Source organism: Aythya fuligula, chromosome 10 (assembly GCF_009819795.1).
Source record: "Aythya fuligula isolate bAytFul2 chromosome 10, bAytFul2.pri, whole genome shotgun sequence".
In the NCBI taxonomy this organism is placed as follows: domain Eukaryota; kingdom Metazoa; phylum Chordata; class Aves; order Anseriformes; family Anatidae; genus Aythya; species Aythya fuligula.
Genome location: NC_045568.1, coordinates 22,025,140 through 22,048,651, shown reverse-complemented (window position 1 = coordinate 22,048,651; position 23,512 = coordinate 22,025,140). Strand labels below are relative to the sequence as shown.

Genomic DNA, 23,512 nt, shown 5'->3' with positions numbered 1-23,512 from the left:
CAGGCTAATCACCCTACAGACATCATAGTCTAAAATTGACTATGAGTTCCCATCTGACATAAGAATTGCCAAAAAGTACCACCACTAAGTAAGGAATTGCAGAACAGGTACTTGTTAGTACATTTGAAACACTGAGTCATTAGCATAATAGTTCCAGTACCGTGAAGCTATGTTTCTCTTAAGTGCCTGTTGCTGTTAGTAGATGACTAATACACTACATGACGGGGAATTTTATCTGAGCTGTAGATTTTAAGTATTTTTTGTTCTTAAAGAGCCTGGCTCCAGGCAGGCATTCACCGATCTAAAGTACTGCTCTGTATATGATCTACCTGTCAGGAAGAAAATTATTTCCATTCATTCCCGGAACAGTCACGGCTTCTTCCCAAAATGCTCTGACACTTCTCAGACTAAATATCTCCTAAGCTTGTCATATTAAAATTCTACCCTGACTGATATTTTATCCTTACCTTTCAAGTTGGATTAAATGATTTTCTTTTTCCCTTTTGCACCACCACCATATTGAAACAGAAAGCATTCCCCATTAAACCAGAAACAGAATACGCAGAAAACCCTACCAGCCCATTTCTTTGCATTGAAGTATGAAACAGATGGTTGGGACTTCAAAGATCCCTTTGCATTGAGAGTTGTACAGTGTTATAGACAGTTTAACTCCACCTTTATGTTCATGGCATTTGTTTCTAGGTCAGCCGCCCTGTGACAGAAAAAGCCCAAAACGTCCTGAAGATTGAATATGATGAATATTGCCTGACACTGTCAGCAAGGTACTGTCCCCAGACTGCCATGGCAAAAGGTTTTACATTCTAGTTGTATCTCTAGATTAACCTAACCAATATTTAAGCCTTAACTAGTCTCTCATTCTCTTCTAACTTGGTTTCAGTCTGTGCTATTGTGACAGACAATGGCTAAGCGCTTGATTACACAATGAAGATATAAATGCAAACCTCATAAACTGTAGCTAATTTGACTCATATAATGAGTAATGATTAGAACTTAGCTTTTGAAAACATTTTAAAGAGAGAGGAAAGAGAATAAAATCTTACTAAGAAGCCTGAGGATTTTCCATTGACCTCTCACACTCTTTCCTTGTAACACCATAAGCATGTTATACTTCCCTTTCACAATTATACTTTTTAGCTCATAAAACCAGTGTTGCAAAATTGCTGGAGAATTGTAAATAGGTAACACCATGCAATGGACGTAAAAGCACTTAATAATGCTTAAATGACAAAGACAAAATTGAACTTCATTGGCAATCTCATGGGTCTTTCTAACAAAAGGAATTTCACTAATGAGTTTGTGTAGTGCTAGTACTGACTGCAACTGAAAGCCAGGATCTCTATCCTGGGATTAAAAAATAATGGTAAAAAGAGATTGTAGGTTGGTTTCTGATCACAAGATTGCAGTGTACTGTGTTATTTCATGCTTCTAGTCCAAAATTATCCTGCAAATTTACTTAGAGCTGGACTGATTTTCAGGTGTAGTTTACTATAAAAGATATAGCATCCTAGCAACGTTATTAAAATTAATTCTTCCAAATTAAAAAGTCTTCAAAACTTCAAGTACCAGTTTCCTCACCATCAGTCTCCAGCTACAGCATGGCTGGAAACACAGCAGACTTCCCTAAACTACACAGTTTAATAGGTATACAGAGAGACACTCTCTTACTCAGAATCAGAATTTGGAACTCTTATATTTCTAGGAAGATCTGCCATCTTTGGACAGTGCTTAGATATCTGTCAAAGTCTTTGTCTGTTTCCTTTTACAGCCAGCACATGAGAAAACATCTGAGATTTTCTTAGATCTGCACACTCATCACAATCTTCAAAATATACACACAGTACTTCTGAATCACCTGCTGACAGTTAAAAAAGCAAGTGTATGGTACTTCTGTATTGCAGAGGGGAAGTAACTGCTGTATGCCCCTTTTATCCAGACCAACTGAAGCTGGCATCCCCAGGAAGCAGCATGGGATGCTCTGCTTATGTGGTCCTTTTATGTTCATATATATGAAGTCTGTGCTTAGCCAAAACAAGTACCAGAAGGCTTCAAGCATCCTTAAAAACTGTGTCTTTTATTGTTCAAACTGGGGTGTTGCAGGCCTGCACTGAAGGCCAGTTGTTGCTTATCAAAAAACCTCAGTGCTTTTAAATTTGCATGAGACAAGGTGAATGTGCATTGAGGAAATACATCATCGCCAGGAGCTAAAGGCAAAAAAGTTGGCACGGCTGTATGAGAAGGTGGTGCTGTAAAGTCTTCACATCTTGCACTGAAAATGGCTTGCTCACCCAAAAAGCCCATGTTCTGGGCTTGCAGTGAGCAGGTGATAGATCTGGGCACAGAACTTTTATAGAGAAGGCTGATACTGCTGTTACACCTTTACTTACATGTCAAAAATATTCCTTTTGGACACAGAGGCAACCATCTGGTGCCCTTATAAAACAACAGAGCACTAGGAGAAAGCAGTCAGTGTACCACCCTGTGAGACTAATTCAGAGCAACAGTGGGTAGCACTGTGACAAAATCCCATCCCATTCAGTTTCTCTTATTAGTAAACTGAATGACTGCTGGTGTTTTTAACAGATGAGGGCTTATGTTCAGGGTGCAGAGGAATGCCAAGTCAGGGATCACTGATTAACTCGGGCACTTCGTCTCTTCCTCACTCCCCCCCCACCCTTTTTTTTTAAGACCACAAAAAGACAAATGGACAAATTGTCCTTAGATGTCTTGTTTGGTGGCCTTCCTGAGCATGGTGTATGGAAATCACAGATGAACAGCAGCTGGCAACGATGCCAGTGCTTAGTTTTAAAAGGAACTCTAGTGGATAGCTTTAACATGAGTACCTGGTATGACGTAGGGAAGGGAGAACAACACATTGAGCTGCATCCTCTCCTTTGATTGATTCTGAAAACAGCTAGAGCTGTTCACAATTTCAGATGGACATTATGCACACAGTTTGAAGTCACAACATGAAAGCCAGCTAACATATGCAGGACCAGCTAATGGTCCTAGAAGAAAAAACGCATTTGGGCATTTAGAGCGTGCTGCTTTTCTGGGGCTGCTGTACTGACAGGGAAGCACAAAGTACTCCCTGTTCTGTCCAGTGCAAAGGGGGCATCTAGAGGCCAGTTCGGAGAACTACTAGCCTCCACGCATAACTGCAACTAGAGGAAATGCTGTAGAGATGAGCACAAACACACTTATTCTGAGCAACCCATGGCGACACTACATGCTTTAGAGTGCCTAATAGCTAGGGCAGACATGGCAGAAGAAACATTTTGTAGTCTAATGTGATCTAGGATTGACCAGCTTATAGAAAAGTCAGAAACTACTTTGAAAAACATTTCTGAGCACTGATTTCCTTCTTGGTCACAGTCATAACCATTGATCTACACTAATCACCCAGCTGAATAAATACAACAGTCAGTTTTGTTCCTGGTTGAAAACAACTGTTCCAACGCATGAGTGGGTAAAATCATACATTCATAAAGTGAAGATTTTCTCCTCAGATCCAGAAACTGCTTGTTTTGGTTCCTGATGTGCTTTGTGCATTGACTGCTTTGCTGTATTTCATTCCACAGCTCTTGCTCAGAAAGGGATGACTGGTACAGCTGCATCAGCAGGCACATCCCTGATGACTACAAAGCTCACAATACTTCCACCTTCCACAGTAACGTTGAGGTAAGAGGAAGCCAAATCTTTCAGTGCTTGAAGGGGAAGTGGGAGGGCAATGGGAACACACACAGAGGGAGAGGGAGTGGGAAGGAGGAAAGAGAAGGAGGAGGGTTATAAAATGCAGAGTTCCTAGGGCAGGACATTCTTACTGTTTTCATTTAAATTGGTATGTCAAGCCTAAATAACAAATCTCATACCACAGTTCGTGGTTTGAGAGGCCACCTGAAATGTTAATCACACTCTGTATTCTGTGGTCTTTGCTTAAATATGAGTTCTCATGGAGGAAGACGAGCAAAATTTGGTCCTAAACAGTAACTATCTTGGATGATCAAAAAACAGGTACTAACTCTGTAGATGTAAGAAAACAAAACTATCCATTAGCTATACTAATATTATACAAATAAAGCCACTGCCAATGCAAACCTCACCAGCAATATTCTAACTGAACCTGCACAATTGATGTATATGGTTACTTTCTTGTTGATTTCAATTGTACTGCTCTCAGTTATGAAGCCAAAGAATGTGCTTGACAAAAGTAAAAATTCTATTTTAGGTTAAGCAGAACCCTTTGATTTTACTAAATAAAAAAAAAAAAATCTTGCTGCCCTGAAGTTAATTTGCTTTTCAAATTTTTAACAATAAAAATTAGGCAATTCTATTGCATAGCAAAATCAAAGCCTTTTTCAAGACATGGAAAAGTAATTTCTTTTACATCTCTACTTCTGATGTAAATCTGAATGTGCACAAGAAGAAATTTGGAGGAATTGCATCCTATTTGCTTGCAGGAGTCTATTTTCCTCATAGCAAACCTTCCTAGCAAACAGCCCTTCAAAGGCACAAGACCGTGCACTACCTGTGCCAAACACTACAGTGTTGTGAACTGAAAGTGGTACCCCAAATATTTCTGTGCTGAACCAGAAGTAACACCTGCATATCAGCAGTGGCTTATTAAATTAGGTTCGGTTTCATATCGACCATGGCTCCATGGGCTTGGAGCACAGGCATAGGCACTTGCACAACAGCAGCCTGGTGCATTCCAATGCAATAGGAATAGTGAATACATTTTCTAAAGCTGCTTACAGATATTTGGATTGTGTGGGGATAAATTCCTCTTTGTGCACATCACAATTTGCTTTGGAAAAGAAACAAGTTTTTACCGTTTTCTGTCCTATCTCTTCCCCAGTGATAAAACTGCTCCAAGGTGTAATGAAATAATGAGCTCAACCTCTTTTCAGCTGAAAACTATGGAGCTTTTTAGCGATGCTATTTCAAAAACTGCTAATAAAAAGATGGGTTTAACTCATGTTCTTACCCACAATTTGCATATACAATGAATAAGATCTTTGTCTGATGTGGAAGATTGCCAGTGCCTGACCAGTAACAACAGATCTACATTGATTCTTACCTGTTGTGGCTGGCTTTCACAGCACCATGCACTGATTGGCCATAGACTTTCAGTGCTGAAGCACCTCTATCTCAATGTGCATCGAGAATTAGAAAAAATGGGGATTGTAGCAGGTGGACTGCAATGAAAAAACTGTATGAGGGAAGTCACTTTGTACTTCAGAAGTGTGGATGCTTCTTAATTCATTCTTGTTGGATTTTAAGCTACGGGAGAAGCTTGGAATAACCGTGGGTGAGAGGCCTCCTACTTTGGTACCTGTGTCCCATGTCATGATGTGCATGAACTGTGGCTGTGATTTTACCCTCACTTTGAGGCGACATCATTGCCACGCCTGTGGGAAGGTAAGAGATGTACAGCTCCTCAGGGAGGCTGTATTCACACTTCTGAGACACTGGCTGACACTGGTGTAATTTCTACAAACTTGTAGCAACATCAAGACCAGAATTTGGCTTCCCACAGAACCTGTTAGTGCCCTGTTAGATTAGGTAATTAGGTTTCTAATGACTAGTAGGAACAACAGCAACCTCCCCTTGAGAGGCAAATTAATTCCCAAAGGCTGGTAGTTGAAAGCTTACATGGTAACTGTTGCTGAGTCCAGCTCTTGTATCTGATCCACAGCTAGAACTAGAGACAATGAAGCAATACACTAAAAATACAGATTAAAGGTATGGACCAGAGCAGTCAAAAATCCATGTCCTGCCCCTAATAACAGCTACTAAAATTATCTTCAAAAAAAAAGTGATGAAATTCAGTGACAGGGAATGATTTGGTCAGTAACCAAAGGGAAAGCTTTCTCTATGCTCCACTGATGAGCTGCTGCCGTTTGCCCTAAAGCCATGAGGATCTATAGGCTTCCCAGTGTTCTAGTCCCTTTATCACTCCTTTAGCTGACTCAAGATTTGTTTATACATACAAATTTACAGTCCAGTTTTGAACCAAGGTTCTCTTTTAGTCTCAGTATGTTGTGTCTTTTTTAATTATTATTTTTAATTTTTAATTTCTGCTAGTATGAAAAAATATTTTTCCCCCCAAATTCACGGAGAAAAATCAGTCAGTACGTAGACAGGGGTAGTGGGAACATGCAAACTTGCTTCAGAAAATAATGTTACTAACAAAACTATGAAAACAAGAGTAATATTAAAGTGGCTTTTCTGTGCTTTGATAGGGGGAAAGGTGTAAGTTCTTGCAGAGATAAGCATAGCAATGGTGTGCAACTAAATTTTGTGATCAGTTCTGCTTAGCTTACAACAGTGTAAATCTACAGCAATCACAGTTCAATCAGTAGGCTTACCAGGATTGACACTGCTGTAGCAGAGTCAAATGTGCTCCACTATTCATCTTCCTCTCCCAAACAACTCGAAGGATTTTTTCTGTATGTGCATATGTCCAATTAAAAATATATTTAAATGCATCTATCCTTTCCGGAACAGATTGTATGTCGAAATTGTTCAAGAAACAAGTACCCTCTGAAGTACCTCAAAGATCAAGCAGCCAAAGTTTGTGACAGCTGCTATATGGAATTGAAGAAAAGAGGTAAGGTTCCTTCATTCTTGGCAAAACTGACAAATCTGGTGCCTATTTATATAACAGGGAGGGTTTTAGGACCTGCCTACTATGTTCAGTTTTGTGACAGGATTTCTCATTTCAAGCATGAGGCATGCATATTGACGTCCCAAGACTGGCAGGCTGTATGTCAGCTAAAACTTTATTAGAAAGCCAGGCTGTCCTCTGAGGGTTCCTCTGGCCTTTTGATAAGCCAGAATAGCGGCAAACAGTGAGATGCAAACAGTATAGCCGATAGCTATTCCTTGTTGTTTATACTGAATTTTTCCTGTTATAGGAAAACAGTGGCTTTACTATTCCTCATTCTGTCCTCACCCTTGTTGTAGCTTTTACAAGAAATGCCTAGGCAAAGTACAGAGCCTCTAAGAGCTTTTCTACATGGGAAGTTAATCTTGGAATAGATGAAAGCACAAATTCAAAGTGGAAGAGCTATGGCCTAACTAGAACTCTGTATCTTATTGTCCCACTATGAGTCCCTGTTCTGTTTTAAATACACACCCAAATCAAAGATAAATTGGGGTGGGGGAGTATACATCTCTCTCTATATATAATACAAATATTTAAAAAAATGTATATATTAACAGAGAATTAACATGAAATAATGTTCTCCCACAATTATTCATGGAGACAATCCCTAAAAGTAGGTACATTCTAGTGTCAGAGCTAAAATAACAGGGACAGGTGAATTTAGTTTTCCATTCTGATTAAAGACATTAACACTAGCCAAGCAAACACATGAACTGATACTGTCACAACAGCCAAAGCATTCCCAAGCCATTGTGTGCCCAAGAATCGATAACTCAGATTTGTGCTAAAACAATGCCGAGCTTTACCAAAACTTCCTGATAATGTGTGTTGCCAGAGGAGAGGATCGTGAAGATGTGAACTCAGACAACAAGGGGTAATGAAGACTGATGTCTCCCTTGCAGAACTCAAAGTGTTCTTAATACAGAGTTCTCAAAGAGTTTTATACTGAAAGAATGTCCCATTAGTGAATTCATCCTGCAGAGATGTTACAGAACAGAGATTGAGATGGAAAAGCCATTTGGTTAATGTTGATTTTAACTTAGAAGAAACAAGCTGTGTTAGTGTTTTTGTCAGCTTTCTTGCAGGCTGCTTTCAAGAAGCTGTAGGTTATTACCATTACCCTAGGGTGCTATGAAATCCAGCAAGCTAGGCAGACTTAAAGGGGAAATTCAAAAGAAAAGCTGAAATAAAAAACAGCTATGAAGGAGGCATTGCATTTTCCGTAGCTGGTTTGCATTAGTGTATCATGTGTCTCTTACGCCTACTATGATATGTGCCGATTCACCTATTTCCCCCTTCCCTTCTGAATTTTCCTAATCTTGCAGAGCGGCCACTAAGTGTGAGCTTCCCTCCAACTTCATCCAGGTGTTCAAGCAGTGCCTTCTCTGTCTTCCACAATATCCATTATTCATCTTTTAAGAAACAGAAGAAGATCCCTTCAGCTCTTATGGAGGTAGGACCAAGCTGCCTGAGAAAGGCAAGGAACTGCACAGAACTGTGTGCTATTTCAGCAGCTTTGTTTATAATTTATTCTGTGTGCAGTGGGCTCAACCCATGCCCTGGTCTACTTGCATCATGCAAGTATCTTTTCTATTTTTCACACTAGAATTTCAAACACAGGATACTCTGAGCTCTGAAGATACCACAGAACCTTTTTCAGCCCACTAAGAAACCTGAATTAGAGCAGCTTGCTTTAATTACTTCATCAACCTGTAATGTCTTCAGAAAAATATAAGACTACCTGACGGTAGTAGCTAATAAAAGAATGCAGGTCACAGGCCTTCACAAGTATCAACAGAGCACGATTTGCTGTCAATCAGTTACTTTTTATGACAAGACACTTACTTCTGAAATTTTACTTTGATTTCAAAAAATAAAATGCCATTTAGGCAATAGACTCTACTCTTTGGCAAGTAATTCAGGAGTGCACATTTAATCAGTCGTTTTCCCCCCAGCTCAAACCAAATTATTTCAAATAAAATTGATAAAATCTCGATCCCACCAATGTAAACAAGCAAAATCCCCACCTGTTTCAAAAGGACCACAATTTCTCCAGCTATATTAATTTTCTTTCCAAGAAAAAGGTGTCAATCATGTTGATGCAGTCTAGGTAGCAAAGTTGCCTATTAAACCTGAACACAGTAAGGTACTCACATTTCACTGAAATCAGCAAGTATTTATCATAGTTTCTTCAGAAACTCAGGAAGAAAAAGAGAGTTCATGAACTCTGAAAGAAAGCAAAGGGAACTCAGGAAGATTATAGTGGTGTCAAGTTGCACAGGGAGAAAATTAGAAGGGCCAAAGCCCAACTGGAACTCAATTTGGCTAGTGCAGAAGAAGACAAAATAGACTTTTTTAAAAAGAATCTCCATCCTTTATTGAATGTGATGGAAAACATAGTGACAAAAGATGAAGTAAGGCTGAGGTATTTAATGCCTTTTTTTTGCCTCAGTCTTTATTAGTAAGGCCATTTTTCCTCAGGGTACCCAGACCCTCTGAGTTGAAAGATGGTGACAGGGAGTGAGATGAAGGCCCTGTAATTAAATGGAAAACTGTAAGTGACCTATTACATCCTTTGAATGTTCGTAAGTCTATGGGGCTGGATGGGATTCATACAAGGGTACTGAAGGAGAGGGTGGAAGTGCTCAACAAACCACTTTGATTTTAGTAACGATCTTAAATGCAGGGCACAGGTCTCCTTCTCAGCCCCGAAATTTCAAGTTGTAGCACACGACAAGGGAAGAGAAGGCTACAGGGAGCTGCATATTGGTTTGTGTCCAACATGGGACTGTTAAAGATGCCAGAAAGGCTTTAAAATAATAAAATAAAATCAATGCTTTATGATTTACATATAGACTCTTAATACAGAGATGGTGTTTCCAGCTAGGATCTAAAATGACATGTGCCATATCCCTACTCCAACAGCATGCTGACTGTTCCCTGAGGCAAAAGAGACACAGATGGAAATGTCCTGAGCTCCTGTCCAGAACAAAGTTACAGAGCTGTAAAACCACTGTGTCACAGACAAAAAAAGTGTGTTATGCTGCAAATGCCACCTCAGCACAACAGAATCACACATGGCACAGGGCTGCACTCAGGTTCCCAGGTCATGACCAAAGAAAGCATCCAGTAAGTCCTGCCCTATGGCTGCACTTCCCCAGACACTCTGAGATTATATGAAAGAAAATAAGGGGAAAACATCTTGCTGAATTCATTGTTATGTCAAGACATGGGAAATTCTTGAGGTTTATTTGTACTGAAGTGAAACTAAGCCAAAAATACAAGCATGTAACACAAACACAAAAACTGGATACTGAGAAAGGCCAAAATTCAGCTGTTATGACAATAGTATTGTCTTTCTATCCACAAGGAGGCAGCATGTTTATTAATGTGAACTGTCTCATGGTAGCATTGATGCATAACTTTTTTCTAATTTGTTTTACCCAGGTCTTGGAATATTTTTATTCTACTACAATACACTATTGTGATACTGCTCAGTCTTCTGTTAGTGTTAGAAAGGCTGTTTTTGAACCTCTGGCCTTTGTTTGTAATTTGGTATAATTGCAGTTAACTGCTGCAATTAATGATGCATACTGCATTATGTGCAGGTGTGCATGTGCATAGTTCCATTCACTCAAAATGTGGATCCTTAAGATCGTTAATGGCTTAGATCTCAAAATACTTCTGTGTAACCTTCCTCGGAAATATCACAAATGAAATACTATCAATTTATTAACATAAATGAATATAAAACTATTGCAAAGTCCTAAATATACCCACATCTTATAGGTGTTCAGCTAAAGGACTGTCCTTCCATATTGGAAGCATGCACTTTCAGTTTACCACCTCACCCCCCTCAGCTGCTTCCTCTCCTTCTCTCCCCCCCCCACCCCCCAAGAAAATAAGCTGGGAAAAAGGACAAGTACACAAGTACACCTTCTCAGAACACAACTGTAAACTTGCTGACCTTAGTAACAATTTGGTTGCATATTTTCCATGTGTTACTGAGAACTAAATTTAACCAAACATCTTCTAACAGTAAAAAAAAAGAACAGTAATATCACACTTATGCTTTGTATTTCTCCATATTTTTAGTGGTCTACTTATGGTTTCATGGACATAGCCCTAGTTGTCTAGTATGAGATGAACATGCATTATCAGGAGGGGAAAAGCCTCTGCTGTCACAAATCCTGCTTTCTCCTACTTTCCTCCAGGTGGCAGCCTCGGGAGAGGGAGCTACCATCAGTGGTTACCTCAGTAGATGTAAGAGAGGCAAAAGACACTGGAAGAAACGCTGGTTTGTTATCAAAGGCAAAGTCCTCTATACTTACACAGCAAATGAGGTACTGTGCAATCTGACTTCAAATAGTTTCTTAACTGGCTTTCCTCTTTTGCTCTCTGCAGTCACCTCTCCGCAGAACCTCTGAGAGCTGGTTCTAACAGACCGAGTTCCTGGGCAGCTCTCCTTTTCAGAGGGACTCAGCCACAAACCTGGGTGGACCTCAGTAACCCTCCTAACAAATTGCTCTTCATTATTTGACTTTTTGCTGGTGCTGCTATATACTGTCAACCTTAGTCTAGGTATTTACACACAAACACTTCAAGGTAACTGACAGATTTTTTATAGATGGCACTGTAATCCATTTCTGGTGGTGAGGAGAATCTTGCACTTTTGCAAGTATAAATATGACATATATATATATCCTACTAGTATCAACAGGGAAAGACAGGAGACAATCTGGAGAGGTGAGAATACTGCTCTCTATATTGGCCTGTAAGCTCCCCCTCGTAGCCAAGGAGATTGGGTATAAACTAAAGCATTTTTATGTACTTTTTCTCTTCCTAGTCCCTTTTCATATTTTAATTTATTCTCCTTTGTGAATAGCTGCATTTACCAAAGTAAATGCAATACAACAGGTGGTTATGACTGACAGATTCCATAAGCAGAAGCATAAAAAGTAATTCTGCTAGACAAAGAACACAATGCGAGAATTGTAGTAACAGCAATATTTGATATTTTAAGCCCTCAGAACACTTTGCAAATGTCAATTATTTAAATTTTCTTCACCAATTTGAGGCATGAAGCATCATGATCCCCTTTAAACAGATGAGATTGAGGCACAAAAGAGCTCATTTGGCCATCATTGGAAACTAACTTATCAATTGCTTCAGCAGGGCTGTTGTATAGTTAGTAATCTCTTATTTTTTCTGCCTACTTCCTTTATATTTAGACCACGTAATTTTGAAGTAGACTTTTTTTCCAAGGCCCTGCAGCCTCTTATGACTTTTGCTGAACTCAGCAATTCAGACTATTACCATCAAATTCTGTATCCAAGACATTACTTACCTTCTTTGACTTTTGAAGTGATCTGGTTCAGTGATAGGGAAAGAGCAGCGGATGACTAATTAAACTTTATGCTCCCAGTTTGCAATTCAGTTTCTAAGAGCAGAAGCAAAGGCAACATACACACACTGAAAACATTACACACTTAGAGAAAACATTACCCAGATATAGTGGCCAAAACTGCAGCTTTCAGTGACAGGTAAAAGGCAGTATGAATAATGCTTATCATTTCTTGAACTTATAAAAAGCCGTGTTTGGCAAGCAAGATGCATGGCTGTTTCTTGGGGGTAAATTAACACTGAACTGCATTACCAATTCAGAAATTTGGAGGCCTCATTGTTGAATGCGAGCATGCTATTTGACATAGTGCATGTTTCTAAAAAAAAGTTGCTAGTTGCTATGAAAGTTGCTATGAAAGGAAATGACAAGGTACCAATCAGACTACTATTTGCATTCAGCAAACAAAAGGTGTTTCAAAGTAACACAACTGAGACTGAGCTGTGTCTCAAACTTTCAGAAGCATTGCTGCACGTCCCATACTGTCAGCAACCTTGCAGTTTGCCTTGTGGACCATTATGTCAAAGGTAGCCACCAAAGTTACGGGCAATTTGACCTTGTGGGTGACCATGAATAACTAGACTTTTAGAAGTGTTGTTGGAATTCAGGACTAGGTGAACATGTGCAAGTATGCACTGGCACTGTTCCTGTTTAAGAGCCACCAGTCCAGCATCAGACTGGTACTACTGCTTTTGCAGCCCAGAGAGGGGTTGTATCATGATTGGTCTTCAGAAAAAAAGCCCACAAGCTGTTACAAGCCTTCTAATTTTTGGTTCACTTCTTGTTTGTTTTCAGGACAAAGTTGCCACAGAAAGTTTGCCTTTGTTGGGTTTTACTATTGCCCCAGAAAAGGAGGAAGGAAGTACGGATACAGTTTTCCATCTCTACCACAAGCAGACTCTGTTTTATAGCTTCCGAGCAGAGGATAACAATTCAGCACAGAGGTATGGGGATAGACTTCCACGCTTGGCAGTATGCAGGTGTAAAAGCTTTAGTAGGGTTTTCCTCTCCTTCACTTCAGAACTCCTACCATAACAGAGTAAACAAATGGCTTTCAGTGTTGATTAAGCTTAATTGCATGCGAGAGATGTGGGTGATTATAAATCTATTGTGTTTTTGCTCCCTTGAATAGTTAGAAAGGAGGCTGAGTCTCAAGAATCATACCTAGAAGTCTGTCAAATGTGATTTTTGCACAGGAGCTTCCCTGATTTCTGAGTTCTATTTATCCATCTCTTAGTTTGCTCATCAACAAATAATTGTTCAGATTTCACAATTTATTGCTACTGCTTCCACCTAGTAAAATAATCATGAAATTCAAAGTAAAAATGCCAGCACCTCAGGACACACAGGGAAGGAAATTATTGTTTATGGGAGGTTTTGTTGCTTTTAAACATACTTCAGTGGTTTCATATCTCCCATTCTAATCACAAAACCATAGTTCCTCACTGGAGCAAGGATGAGAAATACAGTCCTTTTCAAGCTTAATGTTCTTCTATTTCCTAAAGAAACTGAATTTTATATGTACCACTCTTTCCTTCCTGCCCTTTTTAGGTGGATTGAAGCCATGGAAGAAGCATCCATTTTATAGCAGCAATCACCCAATGGACTTGGAATAAATTCTCAGATTTCTATACATTCCCGACAACCTTTTATATGTCTTACAAAACTGAACAGTGTATTTCAGGCAAACTGGTTACATACACTGGAGATATGAACTGTTTCCAGATTGCTCTCTTTACTTCCTTCCTCTTACATCCACTTTTTTTTTTTTTTTTTTTTTCCAAAAGGAAACTTTAAAATAGGGAATATTTATGGTGATCTTTATGTCTGTGCAAATTCAACCTGTGTTATAAGCCTCTTCTGTGATCTCACAGTAAGCTAAGTTTAACATCAAGACCAAAAAAAATGGAAATACTGACTACAGTAAGCAACAGGGTCAATTTTACTTACTGTAGAGCACTATCATATTTCATTCGGTTGGTTTTGGTGTCTATCATGAAATGAGAAACAATGTAGTAAATGACAGATGCTCATTTAAAGCACTTTATTATTTTTATTCAACTACAGCTTCACTATTTCAAGTTTCCAAGGAGTTTGGTGGACCAGTTCGTTACTCATCCATTAACAAGTGCCAGCATGAAATCATGCCCTGCATATGCTAAATTGTTTCCACGGAAAACGAATAAACAAAAACATTCACCTGCTCTACCAATGCTGCACTAGATAATGATCCAGGATAATTACTTACTATCCTTTATAATTTTACACAAACCATTGTATAATTTATTTTAAAGGAGCTAATTTCATACCACTCTAGTATTTTGAAATGCACTATAGGAGTTCTACAAATCTAGACACTGAATAGTATAAAGTCTCCCTAAATATTGCATCAGACTCAAACCCAAAGGATATTTTTAATTTATTATAAACCTATAGACTGTTTTTATTTAACACTAGCCTACCTTGTAGTGTTAAGATTTTTATCATCTATTTAAATACTCTAGCTTTTTTTTTCAATCCTCCTGATGTTTCTGCTGTTCTTATGAAAAACGTCATTAAAAGTTTAATCCATATAACCAGCACACCATTTGAAACATGCTGGTGGGGTGAAACACACTTGTCTGTACCTGCTCTGTTAAGAGTGCTTTGAAACTCCTGTAAGTAAATGTATCTTACTCCACCTCCAGGGCTGGATTCTCAGCAGCTAAGTGTCAGTATGACTTCAGAGATGTGCTGCTTTATACCAGATGAAGATGTAGAATTCTGGAGTGCTTTTTTTTTTTGTTTGTTTGGTTTGTTTAAATAAGGTTGAGAAGTGATGTTATAATCATTGCAATAAAATGGTTTTGTGTCCTATATTTGTCATAATACTTGACTGAGGAATAGAATGGCATTTATGATTAAAATATATCTTTGTATGAAAATAACACGCTCAAGAATTTACTTACATTACAATACATTGTGGGAAGGGGAGACTTTACTATTTCAAGTTTTGCCTTTCTTCAGTAAGTTGCATGGATACCTGAATTTTTGAGTAATGAACTGGCTAGAATTTTCCATATTTTTAAAGGTCTGTAATATGTATCCAAATGATAAAGATAGTTCAATTTATCACCTGGAAAAACAAGCTTAAAAAAACAAATACAAGTCTACCACTAAATAAAAATATAGCTGTATTGTTTTTATTTTTTTTTTAATACATCTGAGTCTGATAGTTTCATAAAGCACAGATTATCATATGCAAACAGAAAACAAGTATGAGAAAAGTAAAACTTTTGTATTCTTTCATTAATGGATGAACACCAATGCTAACTCTTGTTTCATGTTAAAACTATGGCCTTGCTACCAATAGACTGTATTTTCCCCCTTAAAAACTTTTTGCACTGAGAGAAAAATAAGAGAATGTTGAATACAGAGTAAGATTTCTAACAAAAATTTCTTTTCTCAAACAAAACAAAACTGCACTACAGAACAGTATTATGAAGATTTAGGTGCTGACATCTTCTGACTGTATGAAGTTTTCAGTGATAAGCAGGAAATGAATACATGAAAGTATTTTGTTGTAAAAAGTAACGTACAGTGCTATTAAACATGTTTTAAGTAATGTGGAAAAATAAAAGGTCAAAATATAACTGCAGTTCTACAGGCTTTTCCTTTACAATATTTTCACTTCTTTAATTCCATCTTTGCACTTCCAGTTAGCGTTAGCACACACGAATTAACTGATTCTCTCACAAAATAAGGAAAAATATCAAGTCAGAAGACAGCAGTTGAGGCCTTCTGGTAGAAACAGGATTTAGACCTAATTGCTATGCTCAAGTGTTTTGGTCAACACTGCATTTAACCACTACAGAGCCACCCCACCTGTCAACACTGCTTCAGTCACAGATGCAAATGGTCTCACAAGAGGAAGAAAAAAAAAATAAAATGCCCTCATAATTTCAGTCCTACTTGATCTAATTTGAGCAAAGCTAAGCACAAAAGACAGGAATTATCTCAATTTCAGAGATAAAACTTTCTAAAAGTGATTATCAGATTAACATGTTAAATTGAGATATCTAGATGGTTTGCTGTATGCAGTTCACTTATAAGCAGCTCAGTAAATTTTCTTCCTAACTCTTGGCTGTTATTGTTCTCTCAAAAAAAAAAAATTAAAAAAAAATTGTTCCACACCTTCATAAATGATTTAAAAAAAAAAAATCAGTAATAAGGCACAATATACTAGCTAATCATTTGATAATTCAAATGCAAACTGACCTTATTTGTTGTTTCAGTTTTTTTATTTTGCCACCGGTTGAAAAGCATTAAAATGATTAGCGGTTATCTGCAACTAATATATAGATCTATCTTACAGTACGTGCCTTTTTTAAAATCTGTTTTTTAAACAGTTGTTATAATCATTTTCCCAATTCAAAGTGTAAATCATGCAGCAGAGTTGAAGCATACCAACATGACAAGATCCCATGCCATTGTAACCAAGCTCTGCTAGGTCTGGAGAGCCCTGGGGCTGCTACCCTTCCTGAGTTCACTCTGAATTGCTTTTAGGATTGAAGAACATCCTGCAGCTATGAATACCAACCAGGCTTTTCTTGTTTGCGTACTGCTTTGATACAAAAGCAACAAAGACCTCTGGCTGTAACCACTTTCAGTAATATGAAAGTAAAAGCACTGCCAATATTCATCCAGGGGAAAAGGTATTCCCTTGCTACTGTGTGAACTTCCTACGTGCAAGACTTAAATGTGACTTCAGACATTACTTGGGAACATATCAAATAAACTTCAGTGTATTAAAAACAGTATCATCTGGATTGAAGGATATTATTAAGACATCAATTTTGATCTAGTTTTAACAAGAAAATCACTAGACTTCAGGGCAGGATTACAGTCTCTTTCAGAGAGACACAGTAAAACAAAAAATAGATTAAAATAAATAGATTTTTCCTAAAACTGCTGTTTCACAAATATTCTGAAAGTCTTCCTTTTCCATAGAATAAAACAAACACCAGGAAACCTATGAAGTTACCAAGAAACAACAACAACATTGTCATTCTTTGCCATGTTTCTTTTTATTATTATTACTAATTGACAAGGATCTTACATTCTTTTGGTTATTTTAATAGTTGTTGATTTTCTTTTTCCAGAGAAGTGTTGCTTTGGAAAGGCATGGAATACAGTTTAAATAAACATTCAGATTTTTTTCATCTTTTTATTTGCAATAATACATTCTTGTGTTGTTTTGCTCACTCCTCTTTCAGTTAAAAGAAACTAGAAGGACAGTTTAATATTTGTCTGTATTTTCATTTCATACACTATATGACACATTATTAACTGTAGTACTTGGCAGCAGACAAATTTGATCTTAAAGAAAGCACCAAAGGAAGTGGAATTACTTTATATCAACAATGACAGCCCTTACTAAACAGATACAAATATTTCATACTGAAAGCTCACTTTAGGTGAATTTTAGGGCAGGGTTAGGATTTTGCACTGCTCTTGCCTTTCACAAACCTCAATATACAGCAGTTGCATATTTTTCTTAAAGCTACTTTTTACAAATACTATGTTCACAAATGAAAATAAAATTTAATATATGAAATTAAATAATAAAATGAAAAACTTTCTAGATTATTCTCTGCAAAATTTCATTTTAAGTTACAGTCACTACATGATAAACACCAATGATTTCTGAGAACAAAAAAATTAATTTCCTATAAACAGGAATTCAATTCAAATACTACACTGTGGTATCAGGTACATGATACTTTCCATGTTTCTGCACACCATCTAGAATATTTTTGCCTTTCTTCTGATGTCTCCAAACCCAGATGCAGCATGCTGGCAAGCCTAACAGCTGCAGTCAGCGTGGGACTTAACTGCTAAGCAAGATCTTAAAAAAAATAAAATTAAATTAAAAAATCATCAGACCATTAATAAAAGATGTAAACCAGGAAAAAAAAAAAGTGCATAGCCTTCAGAAAATGTCTGCTAAGCCCATCAGTGTTCACAGCACTTGGTTCAGATTCCTAATATACCATGTCTGTGTCCAATTATATCTGTTTCACCACAGGGCAAGCCAAAGTAATTCTGAAAGCATTTAACCGTGTTAAAGGAAAGCTTAATCTTTGGCATGTCATGAATTTGTTTTGCCTTAGAAATCTTGAAACTGCTGTACACCTTCCTTACTATGAAATAAATCTTTGTTGTACCATATAATTGGCTTCCCTTGTCTCAAATATTTTTAGATGACAAACACGATTTAAAAAATGGGTCAGTTCACTTGTATTTTCAGAAAGCTGTAGCGCAGAAACAAAATTAAAAAAAGACCATGTACAAGTTGGAATGTGCACCCAGGAACAGCTAAGCAATGACCTCAGTACCATACAGAGGGCCACCAAACAGGTTGGAGCACAAGACAAAGGGATCAGGTGAGCTCTGATATAGTCAATGAGATAAAGGAAAACAGCAAAAACTACTCAAACTCCTGAAAAATATGCAAATCTGATGGCAGTTATAAACATGGCATTTCAGCATGGAGGGAAGGCATTGTGTTCTCGTGCTTTCTCAATATCCTTGTAGAGTACTTTCTCTCAGTGGACAATTTGTCCTCTACCACTTTAAACTAAATTTGACTATGCTTACACTCACAGGATCACTACAGAGAAGTTCAAAGGCAAATGCTACAGACTGTAAGAATACTCAGGCAGCATTACATCTTGGTTCTTGCTCATTCAAAAAAAAAAGAATGCTGTATTGTTTTCCCTCAGGTTTATATATATTTATTTTTTTTAATACGTAATCTAGGACTAGCATTTGTTTTGCTAGCCCCAGCAACCATCTGGTTGCCAATATATACTGTATTGTAAACAAAAATCCCTTAAAGCCCAAAATATCAGTTTAAGGAGGCAAATGTTTTCATTTTCTCTTAAGCTACCACAGATTATTAATATATAGTGAAAGGATATTGCAGCTCTTTAGTTGTTCAGATTTACATAAGAGTATTTGACAGGACTTGATGGCCTTCGGAGAGAGGCCATCAGTTGTTCATATTTCCAGTTCTTCCTCAGACAAATCTCAAACTAGCTTCAACAAGAATTCTATTCATATCAAAAAATGTATTGTCAAGTCAGTAATAAAATTCTCTGAAATACTTTTCTACCTAACCATGAACATAAGTGACATGGGGAAAAAAAAAGAGGAAAATTGATTATGATTCTGATAAAAACATTTTAGATAGCAAATAGAAGGCAAAACTAAGGATTTGTTTTATATTTGCCCACACCATCACCCAAAAGATGAGCATCTCACAGTTTAAAGCATAAAATTGCCATTTTTCCCAAAAATTCTCAAAGACAAGTGGTCATAGAGGCTGTTCCACAAGTCATACCCTAATATCTAACCTACTTCACAAATGAGGGTATTACGAGAATTTTGAAAATTTTTACATGTATGTTTAAAAAATGAAAAAATAAATATTTACACTTCAAAATTATGTTTTATGTAGAAAAAAATCTGCAACTGTGTTTTCAGTAATCAGTTTTTGGTGGTACATACATGTCCATGTTTTGAAAATTTGAAAAATCTTTGTATAAAATATTTAAAATTACAGTAGTAAATAGGACATTTTTCAAAATGTTTTCCTTTATCTATTGCAAGGATGTTTGTACATCACGTGCCTTAACAATATTAATTAAAGTCATGTGACACCAAGGCTATCAGACATAGCCAGTTCTAATTAACATCAGGGTGCTTACTATAACAATTCAGACTATAGCATCTTCTGTTTAAGTCATCATTGCTTCCAGCTTCTCTTTCTTCCACACATTTCCTTTCAAGAGTTACTGTTATTTCACATCTTCAGTTTTAATGTTTTTCTGACCACTGCTTAAGTCAGCTTCTGTCAAAATGACCAGACACAAAAGAAACTTCCTAGAAGTACTAAAATTAAGCTAGATCATTTTGATAGGTGTAGCTTAAAAATCAGCTAGACACAATTATGACAGAACTGGGCCCACGAGTCAATATTCAGTAGCCTCGGAGAGGGCTATTAATGACAAGCCCTTAAAGGCGGTAAGCTCTTAAACCACCGCGGACGTATGTTGTGAGAACACCTCACAACACTCTATAATCACACATTCAGAAGCACAACAATCCTCACGGCCAGCTTTACTGGGTGAGCTCTAGTCAATGACAGCAACCTTACAAAATGAAACAAGAACTTACAACGGTCTGAAGGCAGCCTTAACAAAAGTCAGCATCAAATCCTTTGACTCAGTGTCTTCGGTAAAATCGAAGATATATATCCCACGTACACGTGGAATATTTACACCCACCCTCGCACAGAGCAACTGCCCCATACAACTCCAGGCCGCAGCAGAGCCGCGCCGCCAGGGCTCAGAAAGGGCTCCACCTAAGCAAGGCGCCACCGTTCCCCGTTCCAGAGGGAGCCCGGGCGCTCCCGGTTGCTCCCAGGCGCAGGTCCAGGCACCCCCCAAGGCGCCCTCCCAGGCACCCCGCGGCCCCTCTCAGCCGCCGGGCCGAACGCGCCCGCCGCCCGTCGCAGCGTTGGCGCGAACGCGGGCAGCGGCGCAGGTAGCCCCGCCCCACCCCGCCCCTCCCCGCCGCCGTCCCGGCCCCGCCCCGCCCCGCCAGCAGGATGGAGGGGGCCGGGGCCGGCGTGGTGCTGGGAAGAGGAAGCGCGGAGACGCTCTCGGGCGGCGGCGGCGGCGGGCGGGGTCACGAACTCTGACCTTTCACAGGGGCCCGGCAAACACCGTAACACAAAGCGCCCCCTGCCCCCCGCTCCGTGGCACGGCCCCGGCCCTTCCTCCCCCCCCCACTGCCCCCCGCCAGCCCCTCACCGCCGCCGCCGCCCTCGCGGGGGGAGGGCGGGCCGCCGCCGGGCACCTCCACCCGACGCAGGCCCGCCCGGGCCCGGGCTCGGGCCCGGGTCCGGGTCACCGCCAGGGCACTTTGGCGCCAACTCCTGAGGTAAAATTCGCTTTTTAGAACCGAGCCGTGCCGCTGGGGCCGCTTCCGTCCGGACCGGGGCGGGGGGGGGGGGGGGCATCGGGACCTTGCTCGTGGCACCCCGCGAGCGGCGGAGGGGAGGCGCGAAGGCTTCGGTAACGTGCTGGTGAGCAGCAGCCGGCGGTGCCGTAGGCAGGCCTACAGCTGCCGGAGGGAGGGAGGGAGGGAAGGAGGGAGGGAGGGAGGGTCTGCGCGGCTCGGGGCCGGTCCGTTGCGGGTGTTCCAGCGCGGAGCCGCTGTGCTGGGATGCGGGCCCCTTGAGGTCGGAGCCGGTCCGGTCCCGGTGAGAGCAGTCCGCTGCCCGGGGGGGCGACGGTCGCGGAGATGACGGGCGCGGGACGCGGACGCGGAGAGGGAAGATGGAGTCTGAGCGGGCGGAGGCGGCGGCTTGAACCCGACCCTTTTACCTTTGCCACCGGGAGGGCGGAGGGGAGGGGGCGGCGGGTACTTTGCATACGGGGCTGAGGCCGCCGCCATCTTACCGGCCGCTTCCCTGCTGCCGCGCCCGCGCCTCTCGTAGCCTGACACAAGGATATACCGGGGGGAGGGGAACGGGGGGCCTAATGGCGGCGGCAGCAGCCCCGCCTGGGACTTGGCCGCCCGCCAGCGCCGCCATCTTGTGCTTGGTCGCGTCCCTCGGTGTTTTCCCTCTCGCTCGAGAGGCGGTGCCAGCGGCCTGATAGGCGGCCCGCGCAGCCAATCGCGGGCGCGCGTGGGCCGGCTGCCTCTCGGACGGGGCAGCGGGCGGGGCGGGGCGGGGCCGGCGGCCGCGGGGCACGGCGGCCAATGGGCGCCGCGGGGGGCTGCGCGCGGGCCCGCCCCGGGCCCGGACACGGCCACGGTCGCCACAGGGCTCGGCCGCCGGCCCCGCCGTGCCCCGTGTGGCGGGGCCCCTGCCGCCTCCCGCCGCCTTCCTGGCAGCGGACCGCGGGGTCCGGGCAGAGCCTCGGCTGCCCGCCCTCTTCTCCGTCCCGCTGAGGAGCCGCCTGCTGCCCGGCCCGGCCGCGGGAGGCGTGCGGGGCGCAGAGGCAGCGTCGCTGGGCCATGAGCGCAGACGGCAGCGCGGCGGGGCTCGGCTCCAGCCGTCCTGGTGCGGTCCCGCCTAGAAAGCGTTCAGACGGAGCGTGTGACTTTCCTCTGAGGTTTCCCTGCAATTTAAGGGGAGAGATGGTTTTGCACGGTATTTTGTGCGGTGGGTCATCTGCGTGTACCGCAGTTGGCTGCCGCCCTGTTACATTGGAAAGGTTCTCCAGGTGGTCCAGCTGCCTCCCTGCTGTTATATCCTACTTCTTTTATTGGTTTGTTTGGAGGACTTTTTTTAATGAAGTCTGCTGCTCAGGGGCTTTGCTAATGAAGCAGATTTTGCTTCTTATGTCACTCTGAAAGTCAGCGTTCTGAACGCTGGCGTGTCGGTCTGGTCTGTGAGCTTCCAACTGCATTTGATCTGATTGCCTCAACTTACTGTTGTCTTGGGAAGGTAAAAAGTGAAAAAAACTTTGGATAACAGCACCACCAGCAAATCTGTTAGAGACTTACCACAGCAAAGGTATCATTGAGGCTTAAAAAGGTACTCTTACAAACAAAATATCTCATCTTCAGGGTTTTTTTTAATCTTAAAGCGCTGAGAAAAAAACATGTTATGAGCACATATTTATTTTTCATGATGAACTTAAAAATGAGAAAACAATGAGAAAGAATTAATTAGAGAACACCTTGAGAAACTGTCCATCAGCTGCAATATTAAATAGGTCTGGTGGAAACGGTCCATAAACTTGCTATGCAGGCTGAACACTTAAAAAACAAAAACAAAAACAAAAACAAACTGTGTGGGAAACTAGCGTATCCGTGATTTCCACAGAGGATGTCTCAATTTTGGTTATGCATTGTTACAAATGTGTTACAAATGATCTTCCGTTGATGTATACATGTTATTTACATGTTTAATTTACCATAATAAGATTTAATCTTTTTAACTTAACAAATGTTGACATCTTCAACAATGTTAGCTTTGTAAAAAATTGAGTTTGGAGAGGGGTATATGGTGCTGGGAACATGAATGCATTTTCCTATTATGTGTTTTGCTACTGATAGTAGTATTTATTTTTAATTTTATGTGAAATGGTTGCCTTGCAAGTATCAGCAGAAAGTTTTCAATGAAACGTTGTATGTGCTGGTATTCAGGAATGTGTTTTTGTTACCGATGCTTGGGTCATGATCTGAACTCTGTAACAAGCAAGTCACAATTCAAAACCCACTGCATGAATTTGAAGCCTTAATTAAATTTACCCTTGGGGAGGCACAGCACTCTTTTTTTTTTTTTTTTTTTTTTAAACCCCTGAAGAGCATAAACCTCAAGGTACAGACACTTGAAGTAGTATAAAGCAATTCAGTAGTAT

At 40.5% G+C, this 23,512-nt stretch overlaps 2 protein-coding genes across 6 annotated transcripts in view; both read left to right on the top strand.

Annotated features, from left to right (window-relative positions):
- The window catches only part of FGD5 (FYVE, RhoGEF and PH domain containing 5), a 100,522-nt gene extending 84,801 nt beyond the window's left edge, over positions 1 to 15,721 (top strand). The window contains exons 14-21 of the mRNA XM_032193886.1: positions 703 to 782; positions 3,600 to 3,699; positions 5,302 to 5,439; positions 6,529 to 6,631; positions 8,014 to 8,141; positions 10,903 to 11,031; positions 12,885 to 13,033; positions 13,641 to 15,721. Coding sequence (XP_032049777.1) covers positions 703 to 782; positions 3,600 to 3,699; positions 5,302 to 5,439; positions 6,529 to 6,631; positions 8,014 to 8,141; positions 10,903 to 11,031; positions 12,885 to 13,033; positions 13,641 to 13,677 — 864 coding nt within the window. The 3' untranslated portion in view covers positions 13,678 to 15,721. The remainder of the gene's footprint in view (positions 1 to 702; positions 783 to 3,599; positions 3,700 to 5,301; positions 5,440 to 6,528; positions 6,632 to 8,013; positions 8,142 to 10,902; positions 11,032 to 12,884; positions 13,034 to 13,640) is intronic.
- Positions 15,722 to 20,743: 5,022 nt separating this feature from the next.
- The window catches only part of NR2C2 (nuclear receptor subfamily 2 group C member 2), a 38,517-nt gene continuing 35,748 nt past the window's right edge, over positions 20,744 to 23,512 (top strand). Inside the window, exon 1 of one of the 5 annotated variants that reach the window (XM_032194118.1) lies at positions 20,744 to 21,077. The gene's annotated coding sequence lies outside the window, so the exon portion shown is untranslated. Of the gene's footprint in view, positions 21,078 to 21,355; positions 21,400 to 22,267; positions 22,684 to 23,512 lie in introns of those variants that run through there. The other 4 variants (XM_032194114.1, XM_032194116.1, XM_032194115.1 and 1 more) reach the window with 4 other exon arrangements.